At 41.9% G+C, this 19,918-nt stretch overlaps 1 protein-coding gene across 5 annotated transcripts in view; it reads right to left on the bottom strand.

Annotated features, from left to right (window-relative positions):
- Positions 1-19,918, bottom strand: part of ARHGEF10 (Rho guanine nucleotide exchange factor 10) — a 119,594-nt gene that overhangs the window by 45,409 nt on the left and 54,267 nt on the right. For all 5 annotated transcript variants that reach the window (XM_048497661.1, XM_048497679.1, XM_048497669.1 and 2 more), the window contains 2 exons: positions 18,389-18,534; positions 14,143-14,315 (listed from right to left, as the gene is read on the bottom strand). In XM_048497661.1, the coding sequence (XP_048353618.1) occupies positions 14,143-14,315; positions 18,389-18,534 (319 nt within the window). The remainder of the gene's footprint in view (positions 1-14,142; positions 14,316-18,388; positions 18,535-19,918) is intronic.

Consider the following 19,918-nt stretch of genomic DNA (forward strand, 5'->3'; position numbering starts at 1 on the left):
CACACCAGCTGCGCCTCATGTTTGCTACCCCAGTTTCTCACTGGGTGTCAGACTGGGCCGGATAACACTATGTGCAGGTTGGCTGGCACAGTCAAGTTTGAAGCCAAGATGGATCCTTTTAACAAACACTACAATTGGCAGGCTACCTGAAACATGTTAGAATATTTTATTACACAGATCAGTAATTTAAATAAACTAATTAAGCCCGTATAGTTTTCTCATGTGTTCGTGAGGGAAGTGCCTTGGGCAGCTGCACCTATAATCTTTTTATTACCACACAGCATTCATATAAATGACCCATGTAACAGAAGCATAAAAACACAAAACCCAAAGAATAATGCTGAAGGACCAAGGGCATTATGTTCTAAACAAGCTGGCTACACTTTGATCTTTTGTTGAGATTTGAATGCAATCTTCCTGTTTAGACATGTGATGGTAATATTCATGCGCTAAATACAAGTGACAACATGGGAAATAATAATTTCCTAACAATATACAGCATTATTGAGATGAAACACAAAGCCAGTTGTACCCTAGAATAATCCCACAAAGATTGGTACAGTAAGATGCTTCCAGGCAGACATAGTTCTCATAAGGGCAATTATGCCTGTCTTGATTGTGCCTACTGAGCCATCTGCTTGTAATCAGACAACAGACTGAAACATGCAGAGATTCAGTGATTATAAGGAAAAAGATACAGAAAATTGCACGTATGCAGAAGACCATCTCAGGTCAGCTACAAATCTGTCATTCTACAGCAAAGACTTACTGGCTGTGTGAGAGATGATGACACAACCAGGATATAAACTTAAACTATGGGAAACAGTGCTTACAGCTAAGATCATAAACCAGACACTCAAACGTGTAACATATGTTTTTTTGATTTACTGAGATATTTATTTATTGGGATATTTATACCATGTTTTTCCTCCTCAATAGACCCAAATCAGTTCCCCCACCCTTTCATTTTCTCCTCATAATAGCCACTTGTGAGGTTGCTTGGGCTGAGAGTCCAACTAGTCCAAGATTACCCAGTGACCTTGCATAGTAGAGTGGGGGTCTGAAACCAGGGGCCTTTCCCCACTTACGGTTTGCGGCGCGCTACTCTCAGCACGAGTGATTTCCGCTGCGGGGTTGTGTTCCCCACTGCCCCACGCTCTGCACGGGGCAGTCAGAAGGTGCCGTTTCTTCAGCGCGCTGAGGGGACGTGAGAGCGCAGAGTCGGGGCGGCTGCGTTGTCGCCGCCCGGACTCGTGGGGAGAGCCGCTGGACCACGCACTATTTGGGGAGAGTAGCACGCAGCAAACGGTAAGTGGGGAAAGGGCCCAGGCCTCCCAGATCTTGGTTCAAACCTGCTGTTTTGTCTCCAACTGATCTTATGCTTTCATTGCAGAATAACAGTTATAAGATGCTAACAGATAAGCAACATCTCCTGAAGGAGACAGAGTGAATATTTTGAAGTGGGACTGTATTCTATCTCGAGTAGTAAGCCATGATGTACTTGTAGTGTAATCCTAAACAGAGTTGCACCCTTCAAAGGCCATTGACTTCAGTAGACAGAAGCATATGCTTAGGGTGGCATTAGTCAGTAGAGGTATTTATTCTGAGGCAATACCACTTCTGAATGAAAGCTGTGCTATTTCAGAAGAGACGTTTGCTTGACTGAACATTTCCCATGCCAAACAATAAGTATGGGAATTTGGTATGTCCGGAAGAAACATCCTGTATGCTAGTTTTCTACATGAAAGGAGACATTAATTCTTTCACTTATATTCTGAAGCAATAAAGCCCCAGAAGGCCTGCAACAAAGGACTCTCCTGAATATAAAGCGCTGCTCATCCATTCAGAACGAATATTAGATTTTTGAGGTACATTCTATAGCCTACTACCCTTTGAGAAGGGCCACATTTAAAAGGTGTAGATTTGGATCAGAGGCAGGCAACACTCAGCACCTGTGAGGAGTCCAAATCATTTTGCTTGGCACCACAGTGCTCTTGCCTCATGTTTCAAGCTTGAGTGAGGACAGGCTCAGCTCATGGGTGGAAGTCAGAGCAGGACTGTCAACTTCAGCTTAAGAATCTAGAGATTTGGGGGCAGAGCCCAGGGAAGGCAAAGTTTGGGGAGAAGAGGTTTCTCAGCGCCATTTCCTCTAGGGGAACTGGTATCCGTAGACTGAAGACTAATTGTAATGCTGGGAGGACTCCAGATCTTGCCTAAAGGCTTTCGCAGTGAAACTCTGAAAGTAGACTTTTGTGCTGATGCTCCCCTGCCCATTTAGGACCCTACTCACAAATGATCTTCAAGGAACAGACATTACACAGATTTTATTTTCTTCTATTGTGATCACATTTATAAGTGTGCAAATTAACACCAAAAAGCTGATGTTTTTCTGCTGATTCTTCCCAAGCAGTCTTATTTTAGCGTCTTGTGTGTAATATCAGGGGAAGGTTGTTGGGCCTCCAGGGGAACCGGTTGGCCACTGTGTGAGACTGGACTAGATGGACCACTGATCTGCAGAGATTTTCTTATGTTCTTAAAGTGCTGTCAAGTTGCAAGAGGCTTTTGGCAACCCTATGAGGCAACCTCTGCCTCCGCACAGTGACCCTGAATTACTTTACTATTTATTTTCTGGAAAAAGGGACATCCTAGAAGTCAGAGGTGACCTGTGGCACATAAAAAGAAGTTGTCTATGAAGAATCAACCAAGTAACCAGTGGCCCAGATTCAGCGCTGCATCAGATGAAGGAATGCAGAGTTCCCCTTCTTCCCATTCCCTTAGCACAGTGGTTCTCAGCCTTCCTAATGCCGCGACCATTCAATACAGTTCCTCATGTTGTGGTGACCCCCAACCATAAAATTATTTGTGTCTTGGTTCCTAAGACCATCGGACATATGTGTTTTCTGATGGTCTTAGGTGACCCCTGTGAAAGGGGGTCGACTCCCAAAGGGGTCACGACCCACAGGTTGAGAACAGCTGCCTTAGAAGCTTTTTTGGCCCTGGGGAAGATTATTGGAGGGGGTCACAGGGTCAGCATGGGCAAACCCCCATGCAGATTGGGTAGCGATAGCAAGAAGAGGAAGGAAAGCAGGATTGCCAATTATTGCATAATACCAACTGACTGTGCTGAGTTGTCCTAATCAAGTAAACAAGCTTGACAACTATTGGTACTAAATCTAAAAATCACCTTTCGATTCCTAGACAATTCAACCAATATTATCTGTACTGTAATACAAAGAAAGACAGCAAAAGCCCCTTTCAGTCCATAAAAAGGCAATCAAAATCCTTCCTCATCTTAGTTAGAAAGAAGGGACAGTTTCAGTACCAGTTCAGCTGTCTGTCTCCAGCTCTGAAGATTCATTATTCATGTCAAAGTCAGTGATAAAGCAAATTAGATTTATTTTTAGCTCTTGCTGCTGAAATTCCTGCACATTTTGTTATGTAAGCGACGCTCTTTACAATTGTACCACCCCACCTCGCAACAATAGACATTTTATTTGTCTTCTCTTTTAGTTAGAAGTACTGTTGCTGTTTCCATGGCTACTTCGGAAAGTTCCCTCCCACCTCCCTCGGACCACATTTTAACCACAAATTGAGAGTGAATATGCAAGAGAATGGGGCAGTGTGAATGGTTCTGGAGCTTGCTTACCATGACAAATTTGATCCAATTCATTAAATGTATTTACAATAAATATGGGATTCTTAATTGGAGAGATATGTGAAGACTCAAACGAGCCTGGAATCAAAGAACAAGGTTTTAATCGACAGAAGTACAACCACTTTTTTCAATATTATAAGAAAGTTGAAAGAGGAAACGTGGCTCAAATTGTATGTAAATTCAAAGCTAGATACAGTGAGTCATGATTAAAAGAGTTGCAGACTGATCTAAATGCAGATAAGGAAGCACTTGCAACAACCTGCTATCTTCAATTAAAACATTCTTTAGAGCTCTTCAGGAATTCAGCAAAATTGGCAAGATAAAACAATGCACCGGAACTAAACTTTCTAGGAAACCAAATTGCGCTGCCTGCAGATCTGATAATATTGAAAGTTTGCTTTGATCATCTGTTCTCAAATGGGCCCTTTGCAAATGAACACTAGCCACTGCCAGGGATATGATGTTTTCCCATTCATGGGAAAAGAGCATGTCAACATAAACACATATGAAGAAAGTCCTTCTAGCTTTTATTATTGTCATCACCAACATCCAAACACAGCATTTAAAAAAATTGCAACATTTTGTGCACACCATTTCCATTTTCTGAACAGCATACTACAGCCAGAACAGCCCTATTTTTTAGTGTTCTTTTCTGGAGGGAAACCCCCAGTTTTCCAATATACTGGTTCTAAATTACAGTTTCTTTTTTATGATAATATACTCTCAGAACGAGTTAAAGCTGAAACTCAGAGTAGGAATCAAGTGGAATCCTCCTCCCCAAGGGATGTATGTCTGTGTAGGTGAGTGTCTGTATTTAAATACTGCATGTGTCATGGCAACGTCAACAAACTCTAAATGTTGACCACATAACTATGCATGTTCTTACTGAGGCATGCAAAGGAATTGACATAAATTATTTTCAGTGTTTTTACTCTCAGCTTCAATGCTGAATGCAGATTAGATGCTCTTACTCCAGCCACTTATTTCTCTCAGTATACCTATGAGAGGAAATGGAAAGCAAAGGGAGTTTATGGCAAGGAAAGAGCTTTAATTGACTACTCAAGTACAACAATGAACATTAAAAATGAACAATGATTTGCTCCACTGTGTTTGAAAGTTCTTAAAAAGCACATATGTTTGGTGGTGCAATGAGAGCAAGGTAGAGATGGAGAAACTAGGAGTGGATTTTGTATTGCGAGAAAGGACTATTAGCTTGGTGCTCACTTAAAATCTTGCCCAGGTCCATGTTCAAAGGCAACTTGTTCATAAATCCTAAATCCTCTTATTCTACAGGAAAAAACTGACTTGTAGAAATGATTTTTGCCATCTCATTTTCTCCACTACAGCCTAAGCCCCTGCCTGGTCAGTTTAGGACAACAACAAAAACAACAAGGTTGGTGAACCCAGGGGTATCAAACTCGCAGCCCTCCAGATGTTCATGAACTACAATTCCCATCAGTCCCTCCCAACGTGAGCATTGGCTATACTGGCAAGGGCTGATGGGAATTGTAGTTCATGAACATCTGGAGCAGTGGTTCTCAACCTGGGGGTCGGGACCCCTTTGGGGGGTCGAACGACCCTTTCACAGGGGTCGCCTAAGACTCTCTACATCAGTGTTCTCCATCTGTAAAATGGATAAATGTTAGGGTTGGGGGTCACCACAACATGAGGAACTGTATTAAAGGGTTGTGGCATTAGGAAGGTTGAGAACCACTGATCTGGAGGGCCACGAGTTTGACACCTGTGACTCAAAAGCATGGGATGTGGTATGAGGGACTGCAACCAGAACAGGGAAGTGGCAGAAAGCGGCTCCCAACTCTTCCACAAGTCACAATTGAGCTTGCAGAAGAGAAGACAGACTCAAACACATGAACTTGCCGTGTACTGAATCAGACCATTGATCCATCAAGGGCAGTATCATTCACTTAGACTGGCAGGCGGCCTCCAAGGTCTGAGGCAGAGCTCTTTCACATGACCTATTGCCAGGTTCATTCAACTGGCGATGCCAGGGACTGAATCTGACACCTTCCACATGCCAAGCAGATTGCTCTACCACCGAACCACAGCTCCTCTCCACATTCCCTCTTTTTGTTGCAATGACTTGGCCAATGTTCTGTTTCTGTTATCTTCAGGAACTCAAGGAGTGTGGAGCAAAGAGGAAGTGGCAAAGAATAATTTCTGCATATCTTGCACTAATAGAGACTCCAACCTTAAGTGTGTGAGGAGGCCAGAAGAGGAGGAAGAGACCAACTTGCCTATAACAAGGGGGGTACAGAACATATACAGTTTCAGAAAATATCTGAAAAGTTCAAGGGGAAATGAGAAGTAGATTGGATAGCTGCTCAGAAGGGAACAGTTACCCTAGCTAACTGCTCCGTGATCGTTAACTGTAAAAAGGGACCAATATTCTCTGCATGGATTTGGACACTCAATTAACTATGATTAATTTAATTAGTTCAGAGTTTTGTATTACATTTAACCATACCCACAGGTTTAACTCAATCATCATGTAAAACCATGGATTAAACTAACAATGGTTAAGGTAACTGTCTGAATGAAGGCCACCTCCATGCATATGGTTAGACGTGGTCCTTCAAACCAGGAACTGACATTTGTTAACCACATAAGAACATAAGGACAAGCCAGCTGGATCAGACCAGAGTCCATCTTGTCCAGGACTCTGCTACTCGCAGTGGCCCACCAGGTACCTTTGGGAGCTCACATGCCACAGTTAATCTTAATTTAATTCTGGACTGTCCTCTAGTGATGGTCTTCCATGGTACAGAGAGACAAAGAAACCAGCATTTGTTAAGGCAAATCAAGAGATGTGCAACTATAAACTGAACTCATAGTTAAAATAAACCACGGTTTTACATAAGCTGGCATCATAATGCGACGCTGCCTCTATGTCAGGAAGGATCTTCCAGACATCAAAAGGGCCCTGTGTTCTGTTTTGTTAATGGACCTCCTGTCTCTTCTCTACTTTCGGTTTCCCACATTCCATTAATTTAAACATGTAACAAACTAAGTGCACCCAAGTGCTGGCTCCTGGTGCTATCTCTTTACTCCGGCCTTAAGAACTGAAACATTCCTGTCTTGTTTTACTTTGCCTTTGATGTGGACTGTGAAAGGTGGGAGGGGGGAATCTTGGGCCTTACCAATGTCTGTCAATAAAGACTTCTGATTTGAAATTTAGAGTCCTAAATTGATCTGCAGACCCAGGGCTCTACCTGTGCTCTACCCTACCAGTGTAAGTAGGGCCCTATACAGTGGTGGGATTCAGCAGGTTCGCACCACTTCGGCAGAACCGGTTGTTAAAATGGAGCTTGTAAACGATCAGTTGTTAAATTATTTGAATCCCACCCCTGGCCCTATATGCCCAGGAATTAAATTCTGAGCATGGAACTTCCAGACCAAATCTATAGACAGGTTGCATGTAGGGATAAGAAAACTTTTTATGGGTAAATGGGCTTTTTGTTAAATAAAGTATGAACACAAACTGTTTACTATATATCTGTTCAGAATGAGTCTCTAGTACCCAAAGAGTCTTACACTACAAGCTGCTTAGCTAGCCCTAAATAGTACACTGTTCTTAGCAGGATTAATATCCAGCACTTTTCAAAGCTCTTCTTCAGTTCTTTAGCCTCATTGCCACCAGGGAATACCACTGGCAGTATCCGTATATCGAGCAGCAACATGTGGCCCACACCTAAGTCTGCAGATAGCCCTACATCAACATTAAACAGATTTTTCTGCAACCTCAGAGGACTCCCTAGGTTTGCAGAAAAATATGAAATCTTTAAAATAATAAATTGGGGGGGGGGGGTTTAAATCCCCCCAAATAAAAACATTGCAGACAATGCAACTACCTACCTCCACCTCAGCAGTGGTGACAGGAGCCAGGATCTAATGCAGGCCTGGAAACAGTGAAACTATGTCAGACTTGGTGGCAATAGTGCTGATGGGGAGAGAGGAACCTGGGCCTCAAGCTACAAGACATACTGGGCCCAGCAGCAAGAGAGGCAGCAGTGATTGGGCGGGGGGGGGGGGATAGCCAGGCCTAGCAGTGGCAGCAACTGCAATAATTGCAGGGGGGAATTTGAACCGGCCAAGCAACATAAGCTACAAGCTGTGATAGGGGAGTGGTGATGGGGAAGAGAAGCTGTGGTGAAGTGAAGTGAAGCTGGAAGCTATGCTTGGGCCTTCAGAGATGTTGGTGAGGTGCCAGTTCTGAAAAATCCCTGTTTCTGTTTGAAAAACCCCACCTCATTTTTGAAAGCAGGCACACAGAATGCGAGACTTGTAAAGTCATATTTTGACCAGTGGGCTGGACAATATGGGAGGAGGTGGTCCTTCAAGTTTACTTTATCGACCTGATTATCCACCTAAACTGACCAATTGAGAATTTAAAAATGCGGTAGATGAAACGATACTTTAAAACGTTAACCTAAAACGATAGGGCATCTTAAAATGCTTCCTCAAAGCAGTCCAAATTAAAGAGTTTGAAAGATGCTTATATTGTGGATAAGCCTCTAAAGTTTTAATGAGGCAGAAAGTTTTTCAGGCAAAGGAGAACCTGGCTTTGCAACCGATTCAACAGATACTCACATGGGAATCACTGGACAATAGCACAGCGGTCTGCTTTGCCCTTGCCCCATGTATCTGCCTGCCATTTTTTGCTACATGAGCAATCCTGCATTTGTAGGGTTGCCAAACTGCAGGTGGTGATTGGAGCTCTCCTACAATTACAACTTATCTCCAGGCAGCAGAAATCAACTCCTCTGAAGAAAATGGCTGAAGACTTATCTCCCCACAAAAAAAATTCCCAGATATTCCTCAACCCAGAGCTGGCAACTCTCTATATTTGTGCATTCAATGGTTGAATCCCCACTACCGTCTTAGCCAGGTTTCAGAACACAAACTAACCAGGTTCGAGGGACGTCCTCCCCATTGCTTGCGTGGCAGATTCCGTTTCTGGTACTCGTTCTCCCCTTTAATCTGCGTTCCGGCAGGACCTGGTTGCAAGTGGCATAGACCCCATTAACACGGTTCAGCGCTGATCCGAGGGGAGGGATGAGGGTTGAACCCCTGACTTGTTTCCTGCCCTGGAGTGTAACGCAGAATTTGGGCAACCAATCAGCACTGCGATGCACACACAGCCTTTCCTTGGTTTTATTTCCGCTTTTGCGATCGGCCAGCCAAAGGGGATGCAAACATTAAACAGTCAAACGCGTAACTTTGAATTGTTCATAGTTTACACAGGTAACGATTAACTGTTTCCACAGTTAAACAGTTAAAAGTTAAACTTTTACACGCTGGTTTTTTTGATCACACCCCTACAATGTACGTTTCCACAGTGGGAAAAAGCCCCACCCCATCAAGGCATGCCAGCCAATCAGGGGAGACCGGCAAAGCGAGCTAGCCTGGTAGTGATGATTGTTAAGAGTTCTGCAACCGAGTGTGTCTGCTGTGTGCTCGCTGTGGTGGGGAGGGAGAAACTCCGATGAAGAGGACACAATTTCACAACGAACAGGTTTGGATCTGCTTGCAAATTTCAAGTGGGGATTCGACCAATGCTCTCAATGAAATGCAAAACTAGAGACCAGGAAGAGAAGGTAGGGCTGCCAAACCAGTCCTATGCTGTGCTTGCTGCAAAAGAGCTCAGCCCTAAGGAGGAATGGACACACTTCACTGATTGAAGTGAAGGCAGGCCCAGACCAGCTTTACTACAGTGACTTTCTCAGACATATACATATTTTATGTGTTTCTACTCTTCTTCTTGAGTCTCCAGAGCCTTGCAGTTAATGGACATGCATCTAAGTACCTTTGCCAGGTAGCCGATGGACCCCAGAAGATGATGAAAGCTGACAGAGGGTATGAATACTCACTGGTAACAAAAATAGCCCCAACAGGCATGTTATAACATCTTATTTTTTGTAAGTTCTGCTACAAGTGCTCAGCAAACCAAAGAGAATGTTCACAAGTTATTATTCATTTTTCAGAGAGCATACCATAACAAACAAGTAATTCTCCAGATAAAGTTTTGAAAATCCATTATTTTACAGAATTTACCAAAAGTAAAATAGAATACAGAGTTGTAAAAGTCAGCTATATTGCAACACTTACTCTCCTCACAGGAGAGATTTTGTAAGGTAAAAAATTTGAGAGTTCAAAATAAGGACATAATTAAATCAACTAAGGACAGAATTAAAAATAAGGAAAATGTTTTCAGAACAAAACTGATCTATACTAAGTAATCCTTAAATACTTAATTCTCCTAAATGCAACTCAAACAACTTCATACCCTCCGTTCTCTCTTAGAGCTGGACAGGGTATAAAATGGAGGCAACTAAAATGTGTAACTAGTTAGACAATCCTTCCTACTAGGAAAAACGAAAATAATTTATCTCGGAGAAATGGACTCCCCCTCCTAAATTAAGCCCAACATCCCAGCTCACAACAATCTTTCAGCCTTACCTATCTCTCAAGATTGTTGTTGAGAATGGCTCTTTCTGCACAGCCAAAATAAAACATTTTGAGAAAGGAAATAAAACTATGCCTCCAAGGAGTTTCACACAGTTTTCCTCCAAAATATTTTGAAAACAAATTATGTCAGCCTCAAAACATTTTATATGAATCCACTAAGCTAGCGATCTTCTTCCTTAAAATATTTTTAAAATGTTTCCTCCATGTCTGTGTGTAGAAACAGGCAATATTTTATTTCTCCTGTCTGAATTTGAAGCTCCATGCTCCCCTTCAATTCTGCTACTTTCGTTTTTCTGGCTGCCATTTTCTGAAATTTCCTACTGACATTCTGTCATCTGGTATCATAGATGCCCACCATTTTTGTCATTGCTGCACATTGATAAATTAATTATTGTCTGCCAATTATGCGAATGTGCCATTTTTCCTTTTTTAAAAAATATATGTCGTGCATTTGATGCTATTTAGATTTGACATCAGAATTTGCAAAGTTTCAGATATCAAGTCTTCAGAGCATTGAAGAACTGTTTTCACCTGAAACATTTTATTTTTACGGGCTATGAGAACAAAGCCCACAAAAACGATTCTTTTCAAAACGTTTGCAAAACATTCAGCAAATGTTCAAAATGCTTTGTGTGGAAATGGTCAGAATAAGGTGGAGGAGAAGAGAATGATGTGAAAAAAACCATTTGTGTCCTGTTCAGTGGGACAAGCAGGATGTAAATCAAAATAAGAAGTAAATAAAAAAAATAGTATCCCAGTAATATTTATGTAACGTTTCCTACAAAGGAATCCCCATACAGAGCCCACTACAGTAATCCAAACTCACAGTTACAGGAATACAGATTAATGTGGTAAGGTCAGCAGTATCAAGAAGAAACAACAGCTTTCAAATCAGATGTACACTGTACAAAGCCCTCCTAGCAACACCACCAACCAGTTTCTTAAGGAGCGACTGAATCCAGAAGCACTCAAGGGCTCTTCATTTGACTGAATGGGGTCAATCTGACCTATCCAGCCTAATTAGATCAGGCTCCTCAAGAACATCTGCCTTGCGAACCAACACCTCTTCTATTCAACACATCTTCAATGTATTTATACTCCCACCAAAGGGAGAACACATTCTTAAAAGAAGATGCTCTAATTTCAGAAGAGAAGATGGACAACAAGCAGCCAACCATCAGTGCCACTGATAGCAAATGCATCAGCCTCTTCCATAACTCCTTTTCAGATTTCACATGTAACTGTCATTAAAGAAAAAATGTACATCAACCTTGCTGCTGGACATCACATCTCACTTTCTCCCTTCCTTTCTCATGCTGAAAACTGCAGTTAAATGCTAAGTTATACATGGTATATGAATGTGGATACACAGGTCAACCAGAATTACTCCATCATGTACACAATAACTAGGATCCCACTGCAAGGATTAAGTGAGGCTTAGAATACTAGCTAGTACAGAGAAACTAAGTACCGATTCACAGGTTACATTGGTCTGTGTGACGACGCCCCCCCCACCCCCACCCCCCCAAAAAAAGTCCTGTTGACAATGAATATTCTACGTTTCATGCCCAGGAATTGATTCCCAAGCACATGCAGGGACAAGAGACTTAAATCTCCTTACCATTTTCCCAGCCTGAAATGGTCCTGGGGAGCCAATGTTCACTCTGTGGGTTAAACATAATATACTGATGGCTTACATATAAATAGGGCAAAAATAGTGCCTGGGCCATTTCAGATTAGGAAAACACTACCGATTTGTGTGTGTGCGTCCATGCGTGAGCTTAAACTCTTCTCTCTACATGTGCCTGAAAATTAATCTGGCTACAGAGAACTCGGAACACATCAGTGGACATGACACATGGTGGTATGAGGATTTTGTAACATTTCACCTAGCCCAATTCCAGCTAACCTGCACATCTATATTATTACATCCCAAGATGCAATTTGGGTGGGTTTCTTGGCGCAAGAAGGGAAGGAGAAGAACAAGGCACATGCAACAAGACTCACTGGCACTAATTTTATTGCAAATACACATGACGCATAAATGCAAAAATCTGAATTTGATCATTGGAAAGCATATATGACCAAAAAGGTTCTGGTTCACTAAAAAGCTTTTGTGGCAATCAATGTGACAGTCTTTAAAGGGTTATTTGGCTGTTGTTCTTGCTGCAACAGTCTCATACGGCTACCTCTCAAGAATAAACTGAATTCTAGAAACCACTCTTATGTGATCCATATACTATGAGCCCCAGAGTTACTTCTGACATTCAAAGAAGGATCTTCAGGGCCACAAAGGATGCATGAATGGTTCCCAGTTACTCCTTTTCCTCCTCCAGTGCAACGTGCAAAACAGCACATTACACATGTTCCCTTCGGAAACAGACAGAAGCTCTACAAGACCCTGCTCAAAAATATGCAAAAAGAAAAGCATGAGTCACTGTCTCTTAGAACATCTAAAGCTGCCCCCTCAGTAGTTAATAAACACTAATGATAAACCAGGGTTAGATTTTGGGAACTGACAAAAGAGGTTAGGTTTGGAAAGGAGAACTTATTCTTTTTAAAAATATTCTTTTCAAAAATAAAACATTCCATCTTGTGTAAAGGAGTTCTAACAGGAGATATCTGCCCTCCATCTTTTGTTCTTACCATCAGAACCCAGAGAACATTTTGCAACACAGAGAATGAAAAGAACAGGCTAGAAATGTCAGAATATTTAGACTTTGTTCAGTGGAGGTAGTCTAACTATCTGCAAGATTATTTACAACCCATGTTTTTGAAGCTCTGCAAATGTTATGTTAGGCTGAATTTTTATGGTATTTAGGTGACATGGTGGCACCTAAAAATAAAAGGCCGCACTTGAAATTTGTAGTCATTTTTTGTGAAGGGGTATCCCAAAGAGTGTGCGATTCTCCCAACCATGTTAGAAAGGAATACAGAAGACATGTAAGTTGTATAAAATCATAAATACAGAATCTGATCACATTATTATGGATATATCTGGGGGATACTCATCTCTTCAAAAAAATACCTGAGCTGTGGTCCAGATATGATCAGGTAGGCCCCTACTCATAACATGTACATTTCCCATTTATAAGAAAAGGTAAAAGGAATATCAAAACTGTACCAAAATCTCTTCTGCATGAGATTACCTCTTTTTTTCAGCTAAGGGGATTTTCTCAAGGATGTACATTCTTTGTCTAATTCCAAGCAATGCAAGAACAAGTCTAATTCCTAGCAAATGCAAGAACAAGCAGAACCCGGACACCCATTACTTTGTCAAATGGCCTCAAAACTATGGCCTAAATATGGCATGGGACCACAAACAGAATAAGTTTTCAGAAGAGATTTCCAATGCTGTACTCTTTCTGATATCCCTCCGGGCCCCACCCAAAGCAACTCAAAGTCAGGAGGAACTGAAGGCTGCAGCAAGAATATGGAATCAGCACAAATTCCTCCCACAGATACACGCACGCACACACAGAGACATACAAAGGGAAAAGACTTGGCTCCAGCTGTGGAGCTTGTTCTGCTTATGCCAGATCATAGGCAGGGATTTCTGATGATTTTCCTCTCGCTGCAACTTCATCCTGCATCCTGTTTTTGAGGATCACCTGATTTTCAGGAGCAGCTTTTAGAGGTGGATGGGGGTGGTGCTAAGAAGGAAGAAAATATATTTTTGACCAGCTATTTTTTTAAAAAATGCATCCATTGTGGGTGTGAGGGTTCTGAGAGGAATTCCCTTCACAAATGCTCTTAGGAGCCTTTCAACCATGGCTTTTAATCCTAGTGTGGTTAAAGCATTTATTGAATTCACACTATGAATGTAAGGAAGAGCTCTAGAAGATCACACCTTCCAAATGTTAAAGACCATGTTTTTTGAACATTAAACATTTACCTCATGTACACCAGAGTGAGTTGCATAGCACTGTAGAGGTATTGCTCAGAACTTTTCACACTCCTTTCAACATAGTAACTAAAAATAAACTTGGAGCATTACTTACTTGGTTTGGCATTAACAACAATATTCTCAGAGGAATGTTGTGGAGGGAATCTACAGTTCTCGCCTTGACCATCATTACTCCCGTATTCTATGACTTCCACATGTCCAAGGGGCACGCTCCATTTTAGTAAATACTTTTGGCCAGTCACAATGCTGCTGCTTTCATGAGATGAACTAAAATGAGAATACAAACAAGTAAAATGGCACCGACTGCCAAATATTCTCTCTTTTGTATGCAGGGTATGTTTTCCTCACATTGAACACACATGAATGTGCCTTACACTAAACTAGATTATTGATCCACCATTGTCTTATCAAGTTTGCCAGCAGGTCTCCAAGGTTTCAGCTGAAGATCTTTCAGATCACCTACTACCTGATCCTTTCTTAAACTGGAAATGCCAGGGATTGAACTTGTGACCTTCTGCATGCCAAGCAGTTGCTCTACCACTAAGCCATGGCTGCTACCCAATAAGGGATAAGAACACACCACAGAGCTCTCTTTAGTCTTGTTTTCAGTGTACAAAAAAATTTCACAAAATGTACTCACCATTTTTTAAAACTTTCCTGGAGGGAAAAATGTTTTGAGCTGTTTCTGAAAAGTAAATAAATGTTTCCTGGGAAAATACTTTTTCCTACTTAAAAGATCAGCATTCCACCACCCAAAATGAAAAAAAAAACCCCACAGTTTTATTACCTTCCATTTGCTTTCCCCATCCCATGGGGGTCTGCAATTTGAGAAAACACCCTCCCAAGCAATTCCCAGATCACCACGGGCTGTTTTTGTGCTGTGATTAGCCAGGAAAACTACTCTCAAATCAAATACAGTAGAACCTCGGTTTTCGTTGGTAATCCGTTTGAAAAGAATCGGTGAAAACCGAGGCAAACTTTTCCACAGGAATCAATGTAAATCCAATTAATCCGTTCTACGCACTCCAAAAAACATACCAAAAACACATTTTTTGGTGAATAAACACAGTGTTTAATGCTGAAAACAGTAACAAACAATAACACTAGGACCAGATTCAGAGCCAGTGGACCAATGTTGCAACAGAAAGCTGTCCAAAGAGGTCTGTTTCTGATGCCTCTTTAAGATTTGTCTGAAATGGGGCAAGACATTGTCATTAAACAAGTTGCAGACATGGCTTGCAGCAGCTTTGTCCGGGTGATTTTTCTCCACAAACCCCTGCACCTTACTGCAAATTGATGAAAACCAAGGCAAACTGATGAAAACTGAGTCAAATTTTTCACTGAAAAAATCAATGAAAACCGAACCGTTGAAAACCGAAGGCAGTGAAAACCGAGGTTCCACTGTATAGCATAAAAGGGAACAGTAAGAAGGATAATGCATAAGGAGCTGAAATCCACACGCAAACTCTACAGATAAATCTTACAAAAAAAGTACAAGCAGAAGTACAGGAACAATAATATCTCTTCGTTTCACAGATAGCAGGGCATTAATTTTTACCTGCGTGCCCCTTACATGTAGAAGCCCTCAAGCTTATTTCTGCAGCACCCTGGGTAACTTCAAGTGAAGCTACAGTCGCCACAACTGGCACAAATTTTTATGGCTTCTCTTTTCATTCCGCATTTCTAATTGGTACATAAACATAGGCCCTGTTCAGAATGTCACAGCCAGAACAGTTGCCATGGGGATACTGCCAAGAAGAATTTCTTTGCCGAGAACGGCCCAGCCTGCCCACAGCGATTGCAAATATTTGCCACCTACACCGTGAAGCAGCCCTCGCCTACATCCCCAAGAGAGGGCAGGAAACACACATAACTGGATGGGGGCAAACATTTGCAAAGCATGTAGGTCAGGCAAGGATCACTTGCAATTAGGAAACCATTTTCAATATACAGTTGTCGCAGATATGAGCATGTGCTATGATTTCCATTGTCCTACAGCTATTCTACTGGGCATTTTATTGAAGATACACTACAATTATTATTCAGCCATGCTTTGCCAACCTAAAGTAAGGAAGAAGCCCTCTACACACAGTAAGAGGAATACTAGATACAATTCTGTCCAAAATAGGGCTTAGAAGCTACATTTTACCTCATGATATTGTTCCAGGCTTTATTAGTCTAACCTATTGAGGCCTTATAATGCTGTGAAATAAATGGTGTTTATCTTGATTTTGCACAGACTTTTGAAGCAGACTTCTTGAGGTTTTGCCCTTTGCTGCATTCACCTTGCATATACGGACAGAAATGTATTTCCAATGTGATTGCAATGGAAGAGAAAGTGATATACAAACAGGAAAAAAAGTTTGTTGGAAAAAGAAGTTCCAAAGAAACACATGCTTGTATCCAACTAAATATTTCTGCTCATGGAAGATGGGGCTAGATCCTCCCAGCAAACCCTCCCCAATTCCCACCAGCACTTCAAAGGCTGATGGGAGAAAAATGGTGTGTGTGTGTGTGGTGGCATGCTGGCATCATGCCTGTGCACAATACTGGTGTACAACCAGGGAGTGCCTACATACACACACCAATCATCCCTGCCGGCAGGGAGAACCTTCCATCAAAACAGCACAACTTTCTTGACTCCCTGCCTCCCACTCCTGTTGCATTCCAAAATGCCAAAACACTTCTGGAGGATGGGAAATCTCTAAAAAAATCACGAGTGTGTGTACATGTTTGTATGCGTAAAATATCTCCAGCAGAAAGGGAGAACGGCAAAAGTTGTTCTTCTGCTGTTAATGGAAATTTTCCATGGGATCCAACTCACAATTCTTAAATTAGATCACTTAGAAATTGTAACAGAATAAAAAAAAAATTTTTTTACTAAAAGTAGTCTATGTTTTCAACATTACAATCAGAACATTTTCCTGTCTAAAATGGCAGGCTTTAGAGGCACTATTTTTATCTGGATTTTAGCAAAATTAAACGTGGATCTGTTGTGTGGCACATTTTAAGTTAAGGGAAAGTGTGCAACCAGGTCTCAGTTTTAAGATAAGTGGGCTACTATAGAAGATGTGGTTGCACTAGAACAAAAAAGAAGAAGAAGAAAGCTTGTGTACAATTTTAGGCTAAAAAGACCAAGGTCCAACACAAATTGTGAATGACATAAAACAGCCCAATCATGAAAAATGACAAAATTTAGGGTTGCCAAAAGGCCTTAAGAGAAATGTCCTGTCCCTTTAGAAGAGGGTTAAAGAGACATTATAAATATATGCCAAGTGATGTTATTTATCTCCATGCCACAAAAAGCAAATTTCCAACAACTGAGGGAAGAAGTTTCGCCAGTGGGCAGTCCCAGGGGAGGGCAGTGGACAGTCCCAAACAGAATGACACATTTGGGGAAAGCTATGTAATGCCATGATTCCGCCTGAATGCGTCACAACACTGGTCTTTTATTCAGCATCAAATCCAACCAATTATGAAGGAACAAGTGAGGACTTGCACGAAACCTGTCTCCTTACTTTTCATTCCTCCCTTCTCTCCCCCACCTCTCTCACTGTCTCTCCCCCATGTCTGTCACCCCTTTTCTCTTTCTGCTCCTCCCCCACCTCACCACTCTCTTTTGTCCCCCAACCCAATCATTCTCTTTCTACCTTGACCCATCATACTTTTTCGCCTCCCACCCAATCACTATCTGTTGCTTTCTTTCTGCCCATCATTATCCTCTCCTTCTGCCACCCACCCAACACAGGTGGGCACACCGTGGATACTAACCCCCTCATCACTAATGCACATGCTGCCCAGCCTGTTAGCATCTCACCCCCCACCCCACCCACATTTCTCTCCCTATATTAGAATAAGCATTAGCATAAGGAGCTGTGTCAAATTATTATCCTATGTCAAATTACTGAGATATCTGCATACTGGCAGGGAGACTTGATAAGAGGCTTTTTGCAGTCCATATTTAGGAAGTGAACACTGAATCTTCACATGCAAAACATGTGCTTTGCCACTGAAACTGGAAGACCTAAAATGTTAATAATGCAATGCGTCTCCCATAAATCATCTTCGTGTGTTTATATGTTTTGATTCATTGTTCTAAAGTTTGACTTGTTTGACATGTTTGTTGCTTTGAAGGCCCTGAGCTAGCTCCAAAGGTGGCATAGACATGCTCTCAGTAAACAAAATAATACAATTACAACACTAAGCTATCAAGAACACTGTTTCTGGAGCTCAACATGGAAACCTCCTATCATCATCAGCATGTGTGCACAGCTGCACATACATTTTTTCTCTCTCATGCTTTCTAGCACTTATTTCAGAGAATGTGAGCAGAGCCTTACCGGACATGCACTGTAGCACACATTAATACATCATTTAACATGAACAGCCGCCGTTCTTTGGTTTTGATTATTTCTCCTCGGTCATTGTAAACAGTTTCCAGCATATCATCTGTTCGTATGAGGTATCTGTTGCCACTGCTAAGTAACTGAAGTACAAAAATAATATATTAGCCAATGTGCAATATAGCTCTCCTTCAACGGTGCCTATGTATCTTTAAAGCATACATGAATCCATATAAACGGTATGCCATTCTTCTGTTAATCATGTTCTGTGCTGAAGACATCATATCATTTCCATCAGTGGCACTTCTTTACTATTTGCTGCCCAAGTCACCACCTAGCTTTTCTGCAGAGCTGTTTTGAAAATGGAGCAAAAGATCAAGGCTTCAACCTCAAAGCCTCTTGAGAGGTCTAGTAACAGGACTACTAACAGGGCATAGTGACTTTTCCTTCCACGTCTGTCTTTCTTTTGTCTAGGCTAGCAACTCAAAGGCCTATTATAATCTCCCTCTTAAATGTGTAACACCAAGGGGAACATCCACCTAAAGGTACTCAGTTTTACAACATAAAAAAGAAGGGCTCATAGCACATTCATCAGCCATGCCTGTGTTCAGAATGGAACCGACAGAAGAGCATAGTGGCATAAGAGCATGATCAGACTCTTGGTCTTGCCCCTCACTGCTCGCTTCTGTGTTGAAAGGCGGTTTGGTGCAGTGGTCAAAGTGTTGCACCAGGACTGGGGAGTTAGGAGCTCAATTCCGCCCCCCCCCCCTCTGCTAGGAAGCTCATTAGTGTCCCTTCACTATCATCCAGTCAGAGCTGTTCCTCCCATTGGGCAAAGTGGGCAGCTGCAGGGCGCCATCTTGTGGTGGGCGACAAAATTGCAGGTTCGTTTGTGCGGGATTTTGTATCTTCAGTGTTTTTTCCGTTTCTGGACTGCAGGGGGCACAGATTTTAGGCTAGCAGCACCAAAATTTCAGGGATGTTTTGGGAGACTCTCCTGATAATATGACCCAGGTTTGGTGAGGTTTGGTTAAGAGATTCCAAAGTTCTGGACTCCCAAAGGGAGTGCCCCATCCCCCATTGTTTCCAATGTGAGCTAATAGGAGATGGGGGCTACACGTTTGAGGGTCCATAACTTTGGACCCCCTGAACCAAACTTCACCAAACATGGGTGGTATCTTCAGTAGAGTCTCATGAAGATACTCTGAAATTTTGGTGCTGCTATCTTAATAATTGCACCCCTGACAACAGGCACTCCCTAACTTTCCCCAGATTCTCTTTTTAAATCCACTCCCTTCCTGCCAATGCTTGTTTTCTTTCTTTCTTTTATTCTCTCAATGCCTAATAAAGATGATGATGATGATGATGATGATGATGATGATGATGATGATGATGATGATGATGATGATTAAATCCACCCCCTTCGGCATGGATTTAATGGGAGAATCTGAGGTCCCCAGTTTTAACATTGAAAGGGATGCTGTTTCAGGGTGGGGGAGAATCCACCCCAAAATAGCATCACTTTCA

This window comes from Sphaerodactylus townsendi, linkage group LG01 (genome assembly GCF_021028975.2).
Source record: "Sphaerodactylus townsendi isolate TG3544 linkage group LG01, MPM_Stown_v2.3, whole genome shotgun sequence".
Lineage (NCBI taxonomy): Eukaryota > Metazoa > Chordata > Lepidosauria > Squamata > Sphaerodactylidae > Sphaerodactylus > Sphaerodactylus townsendi.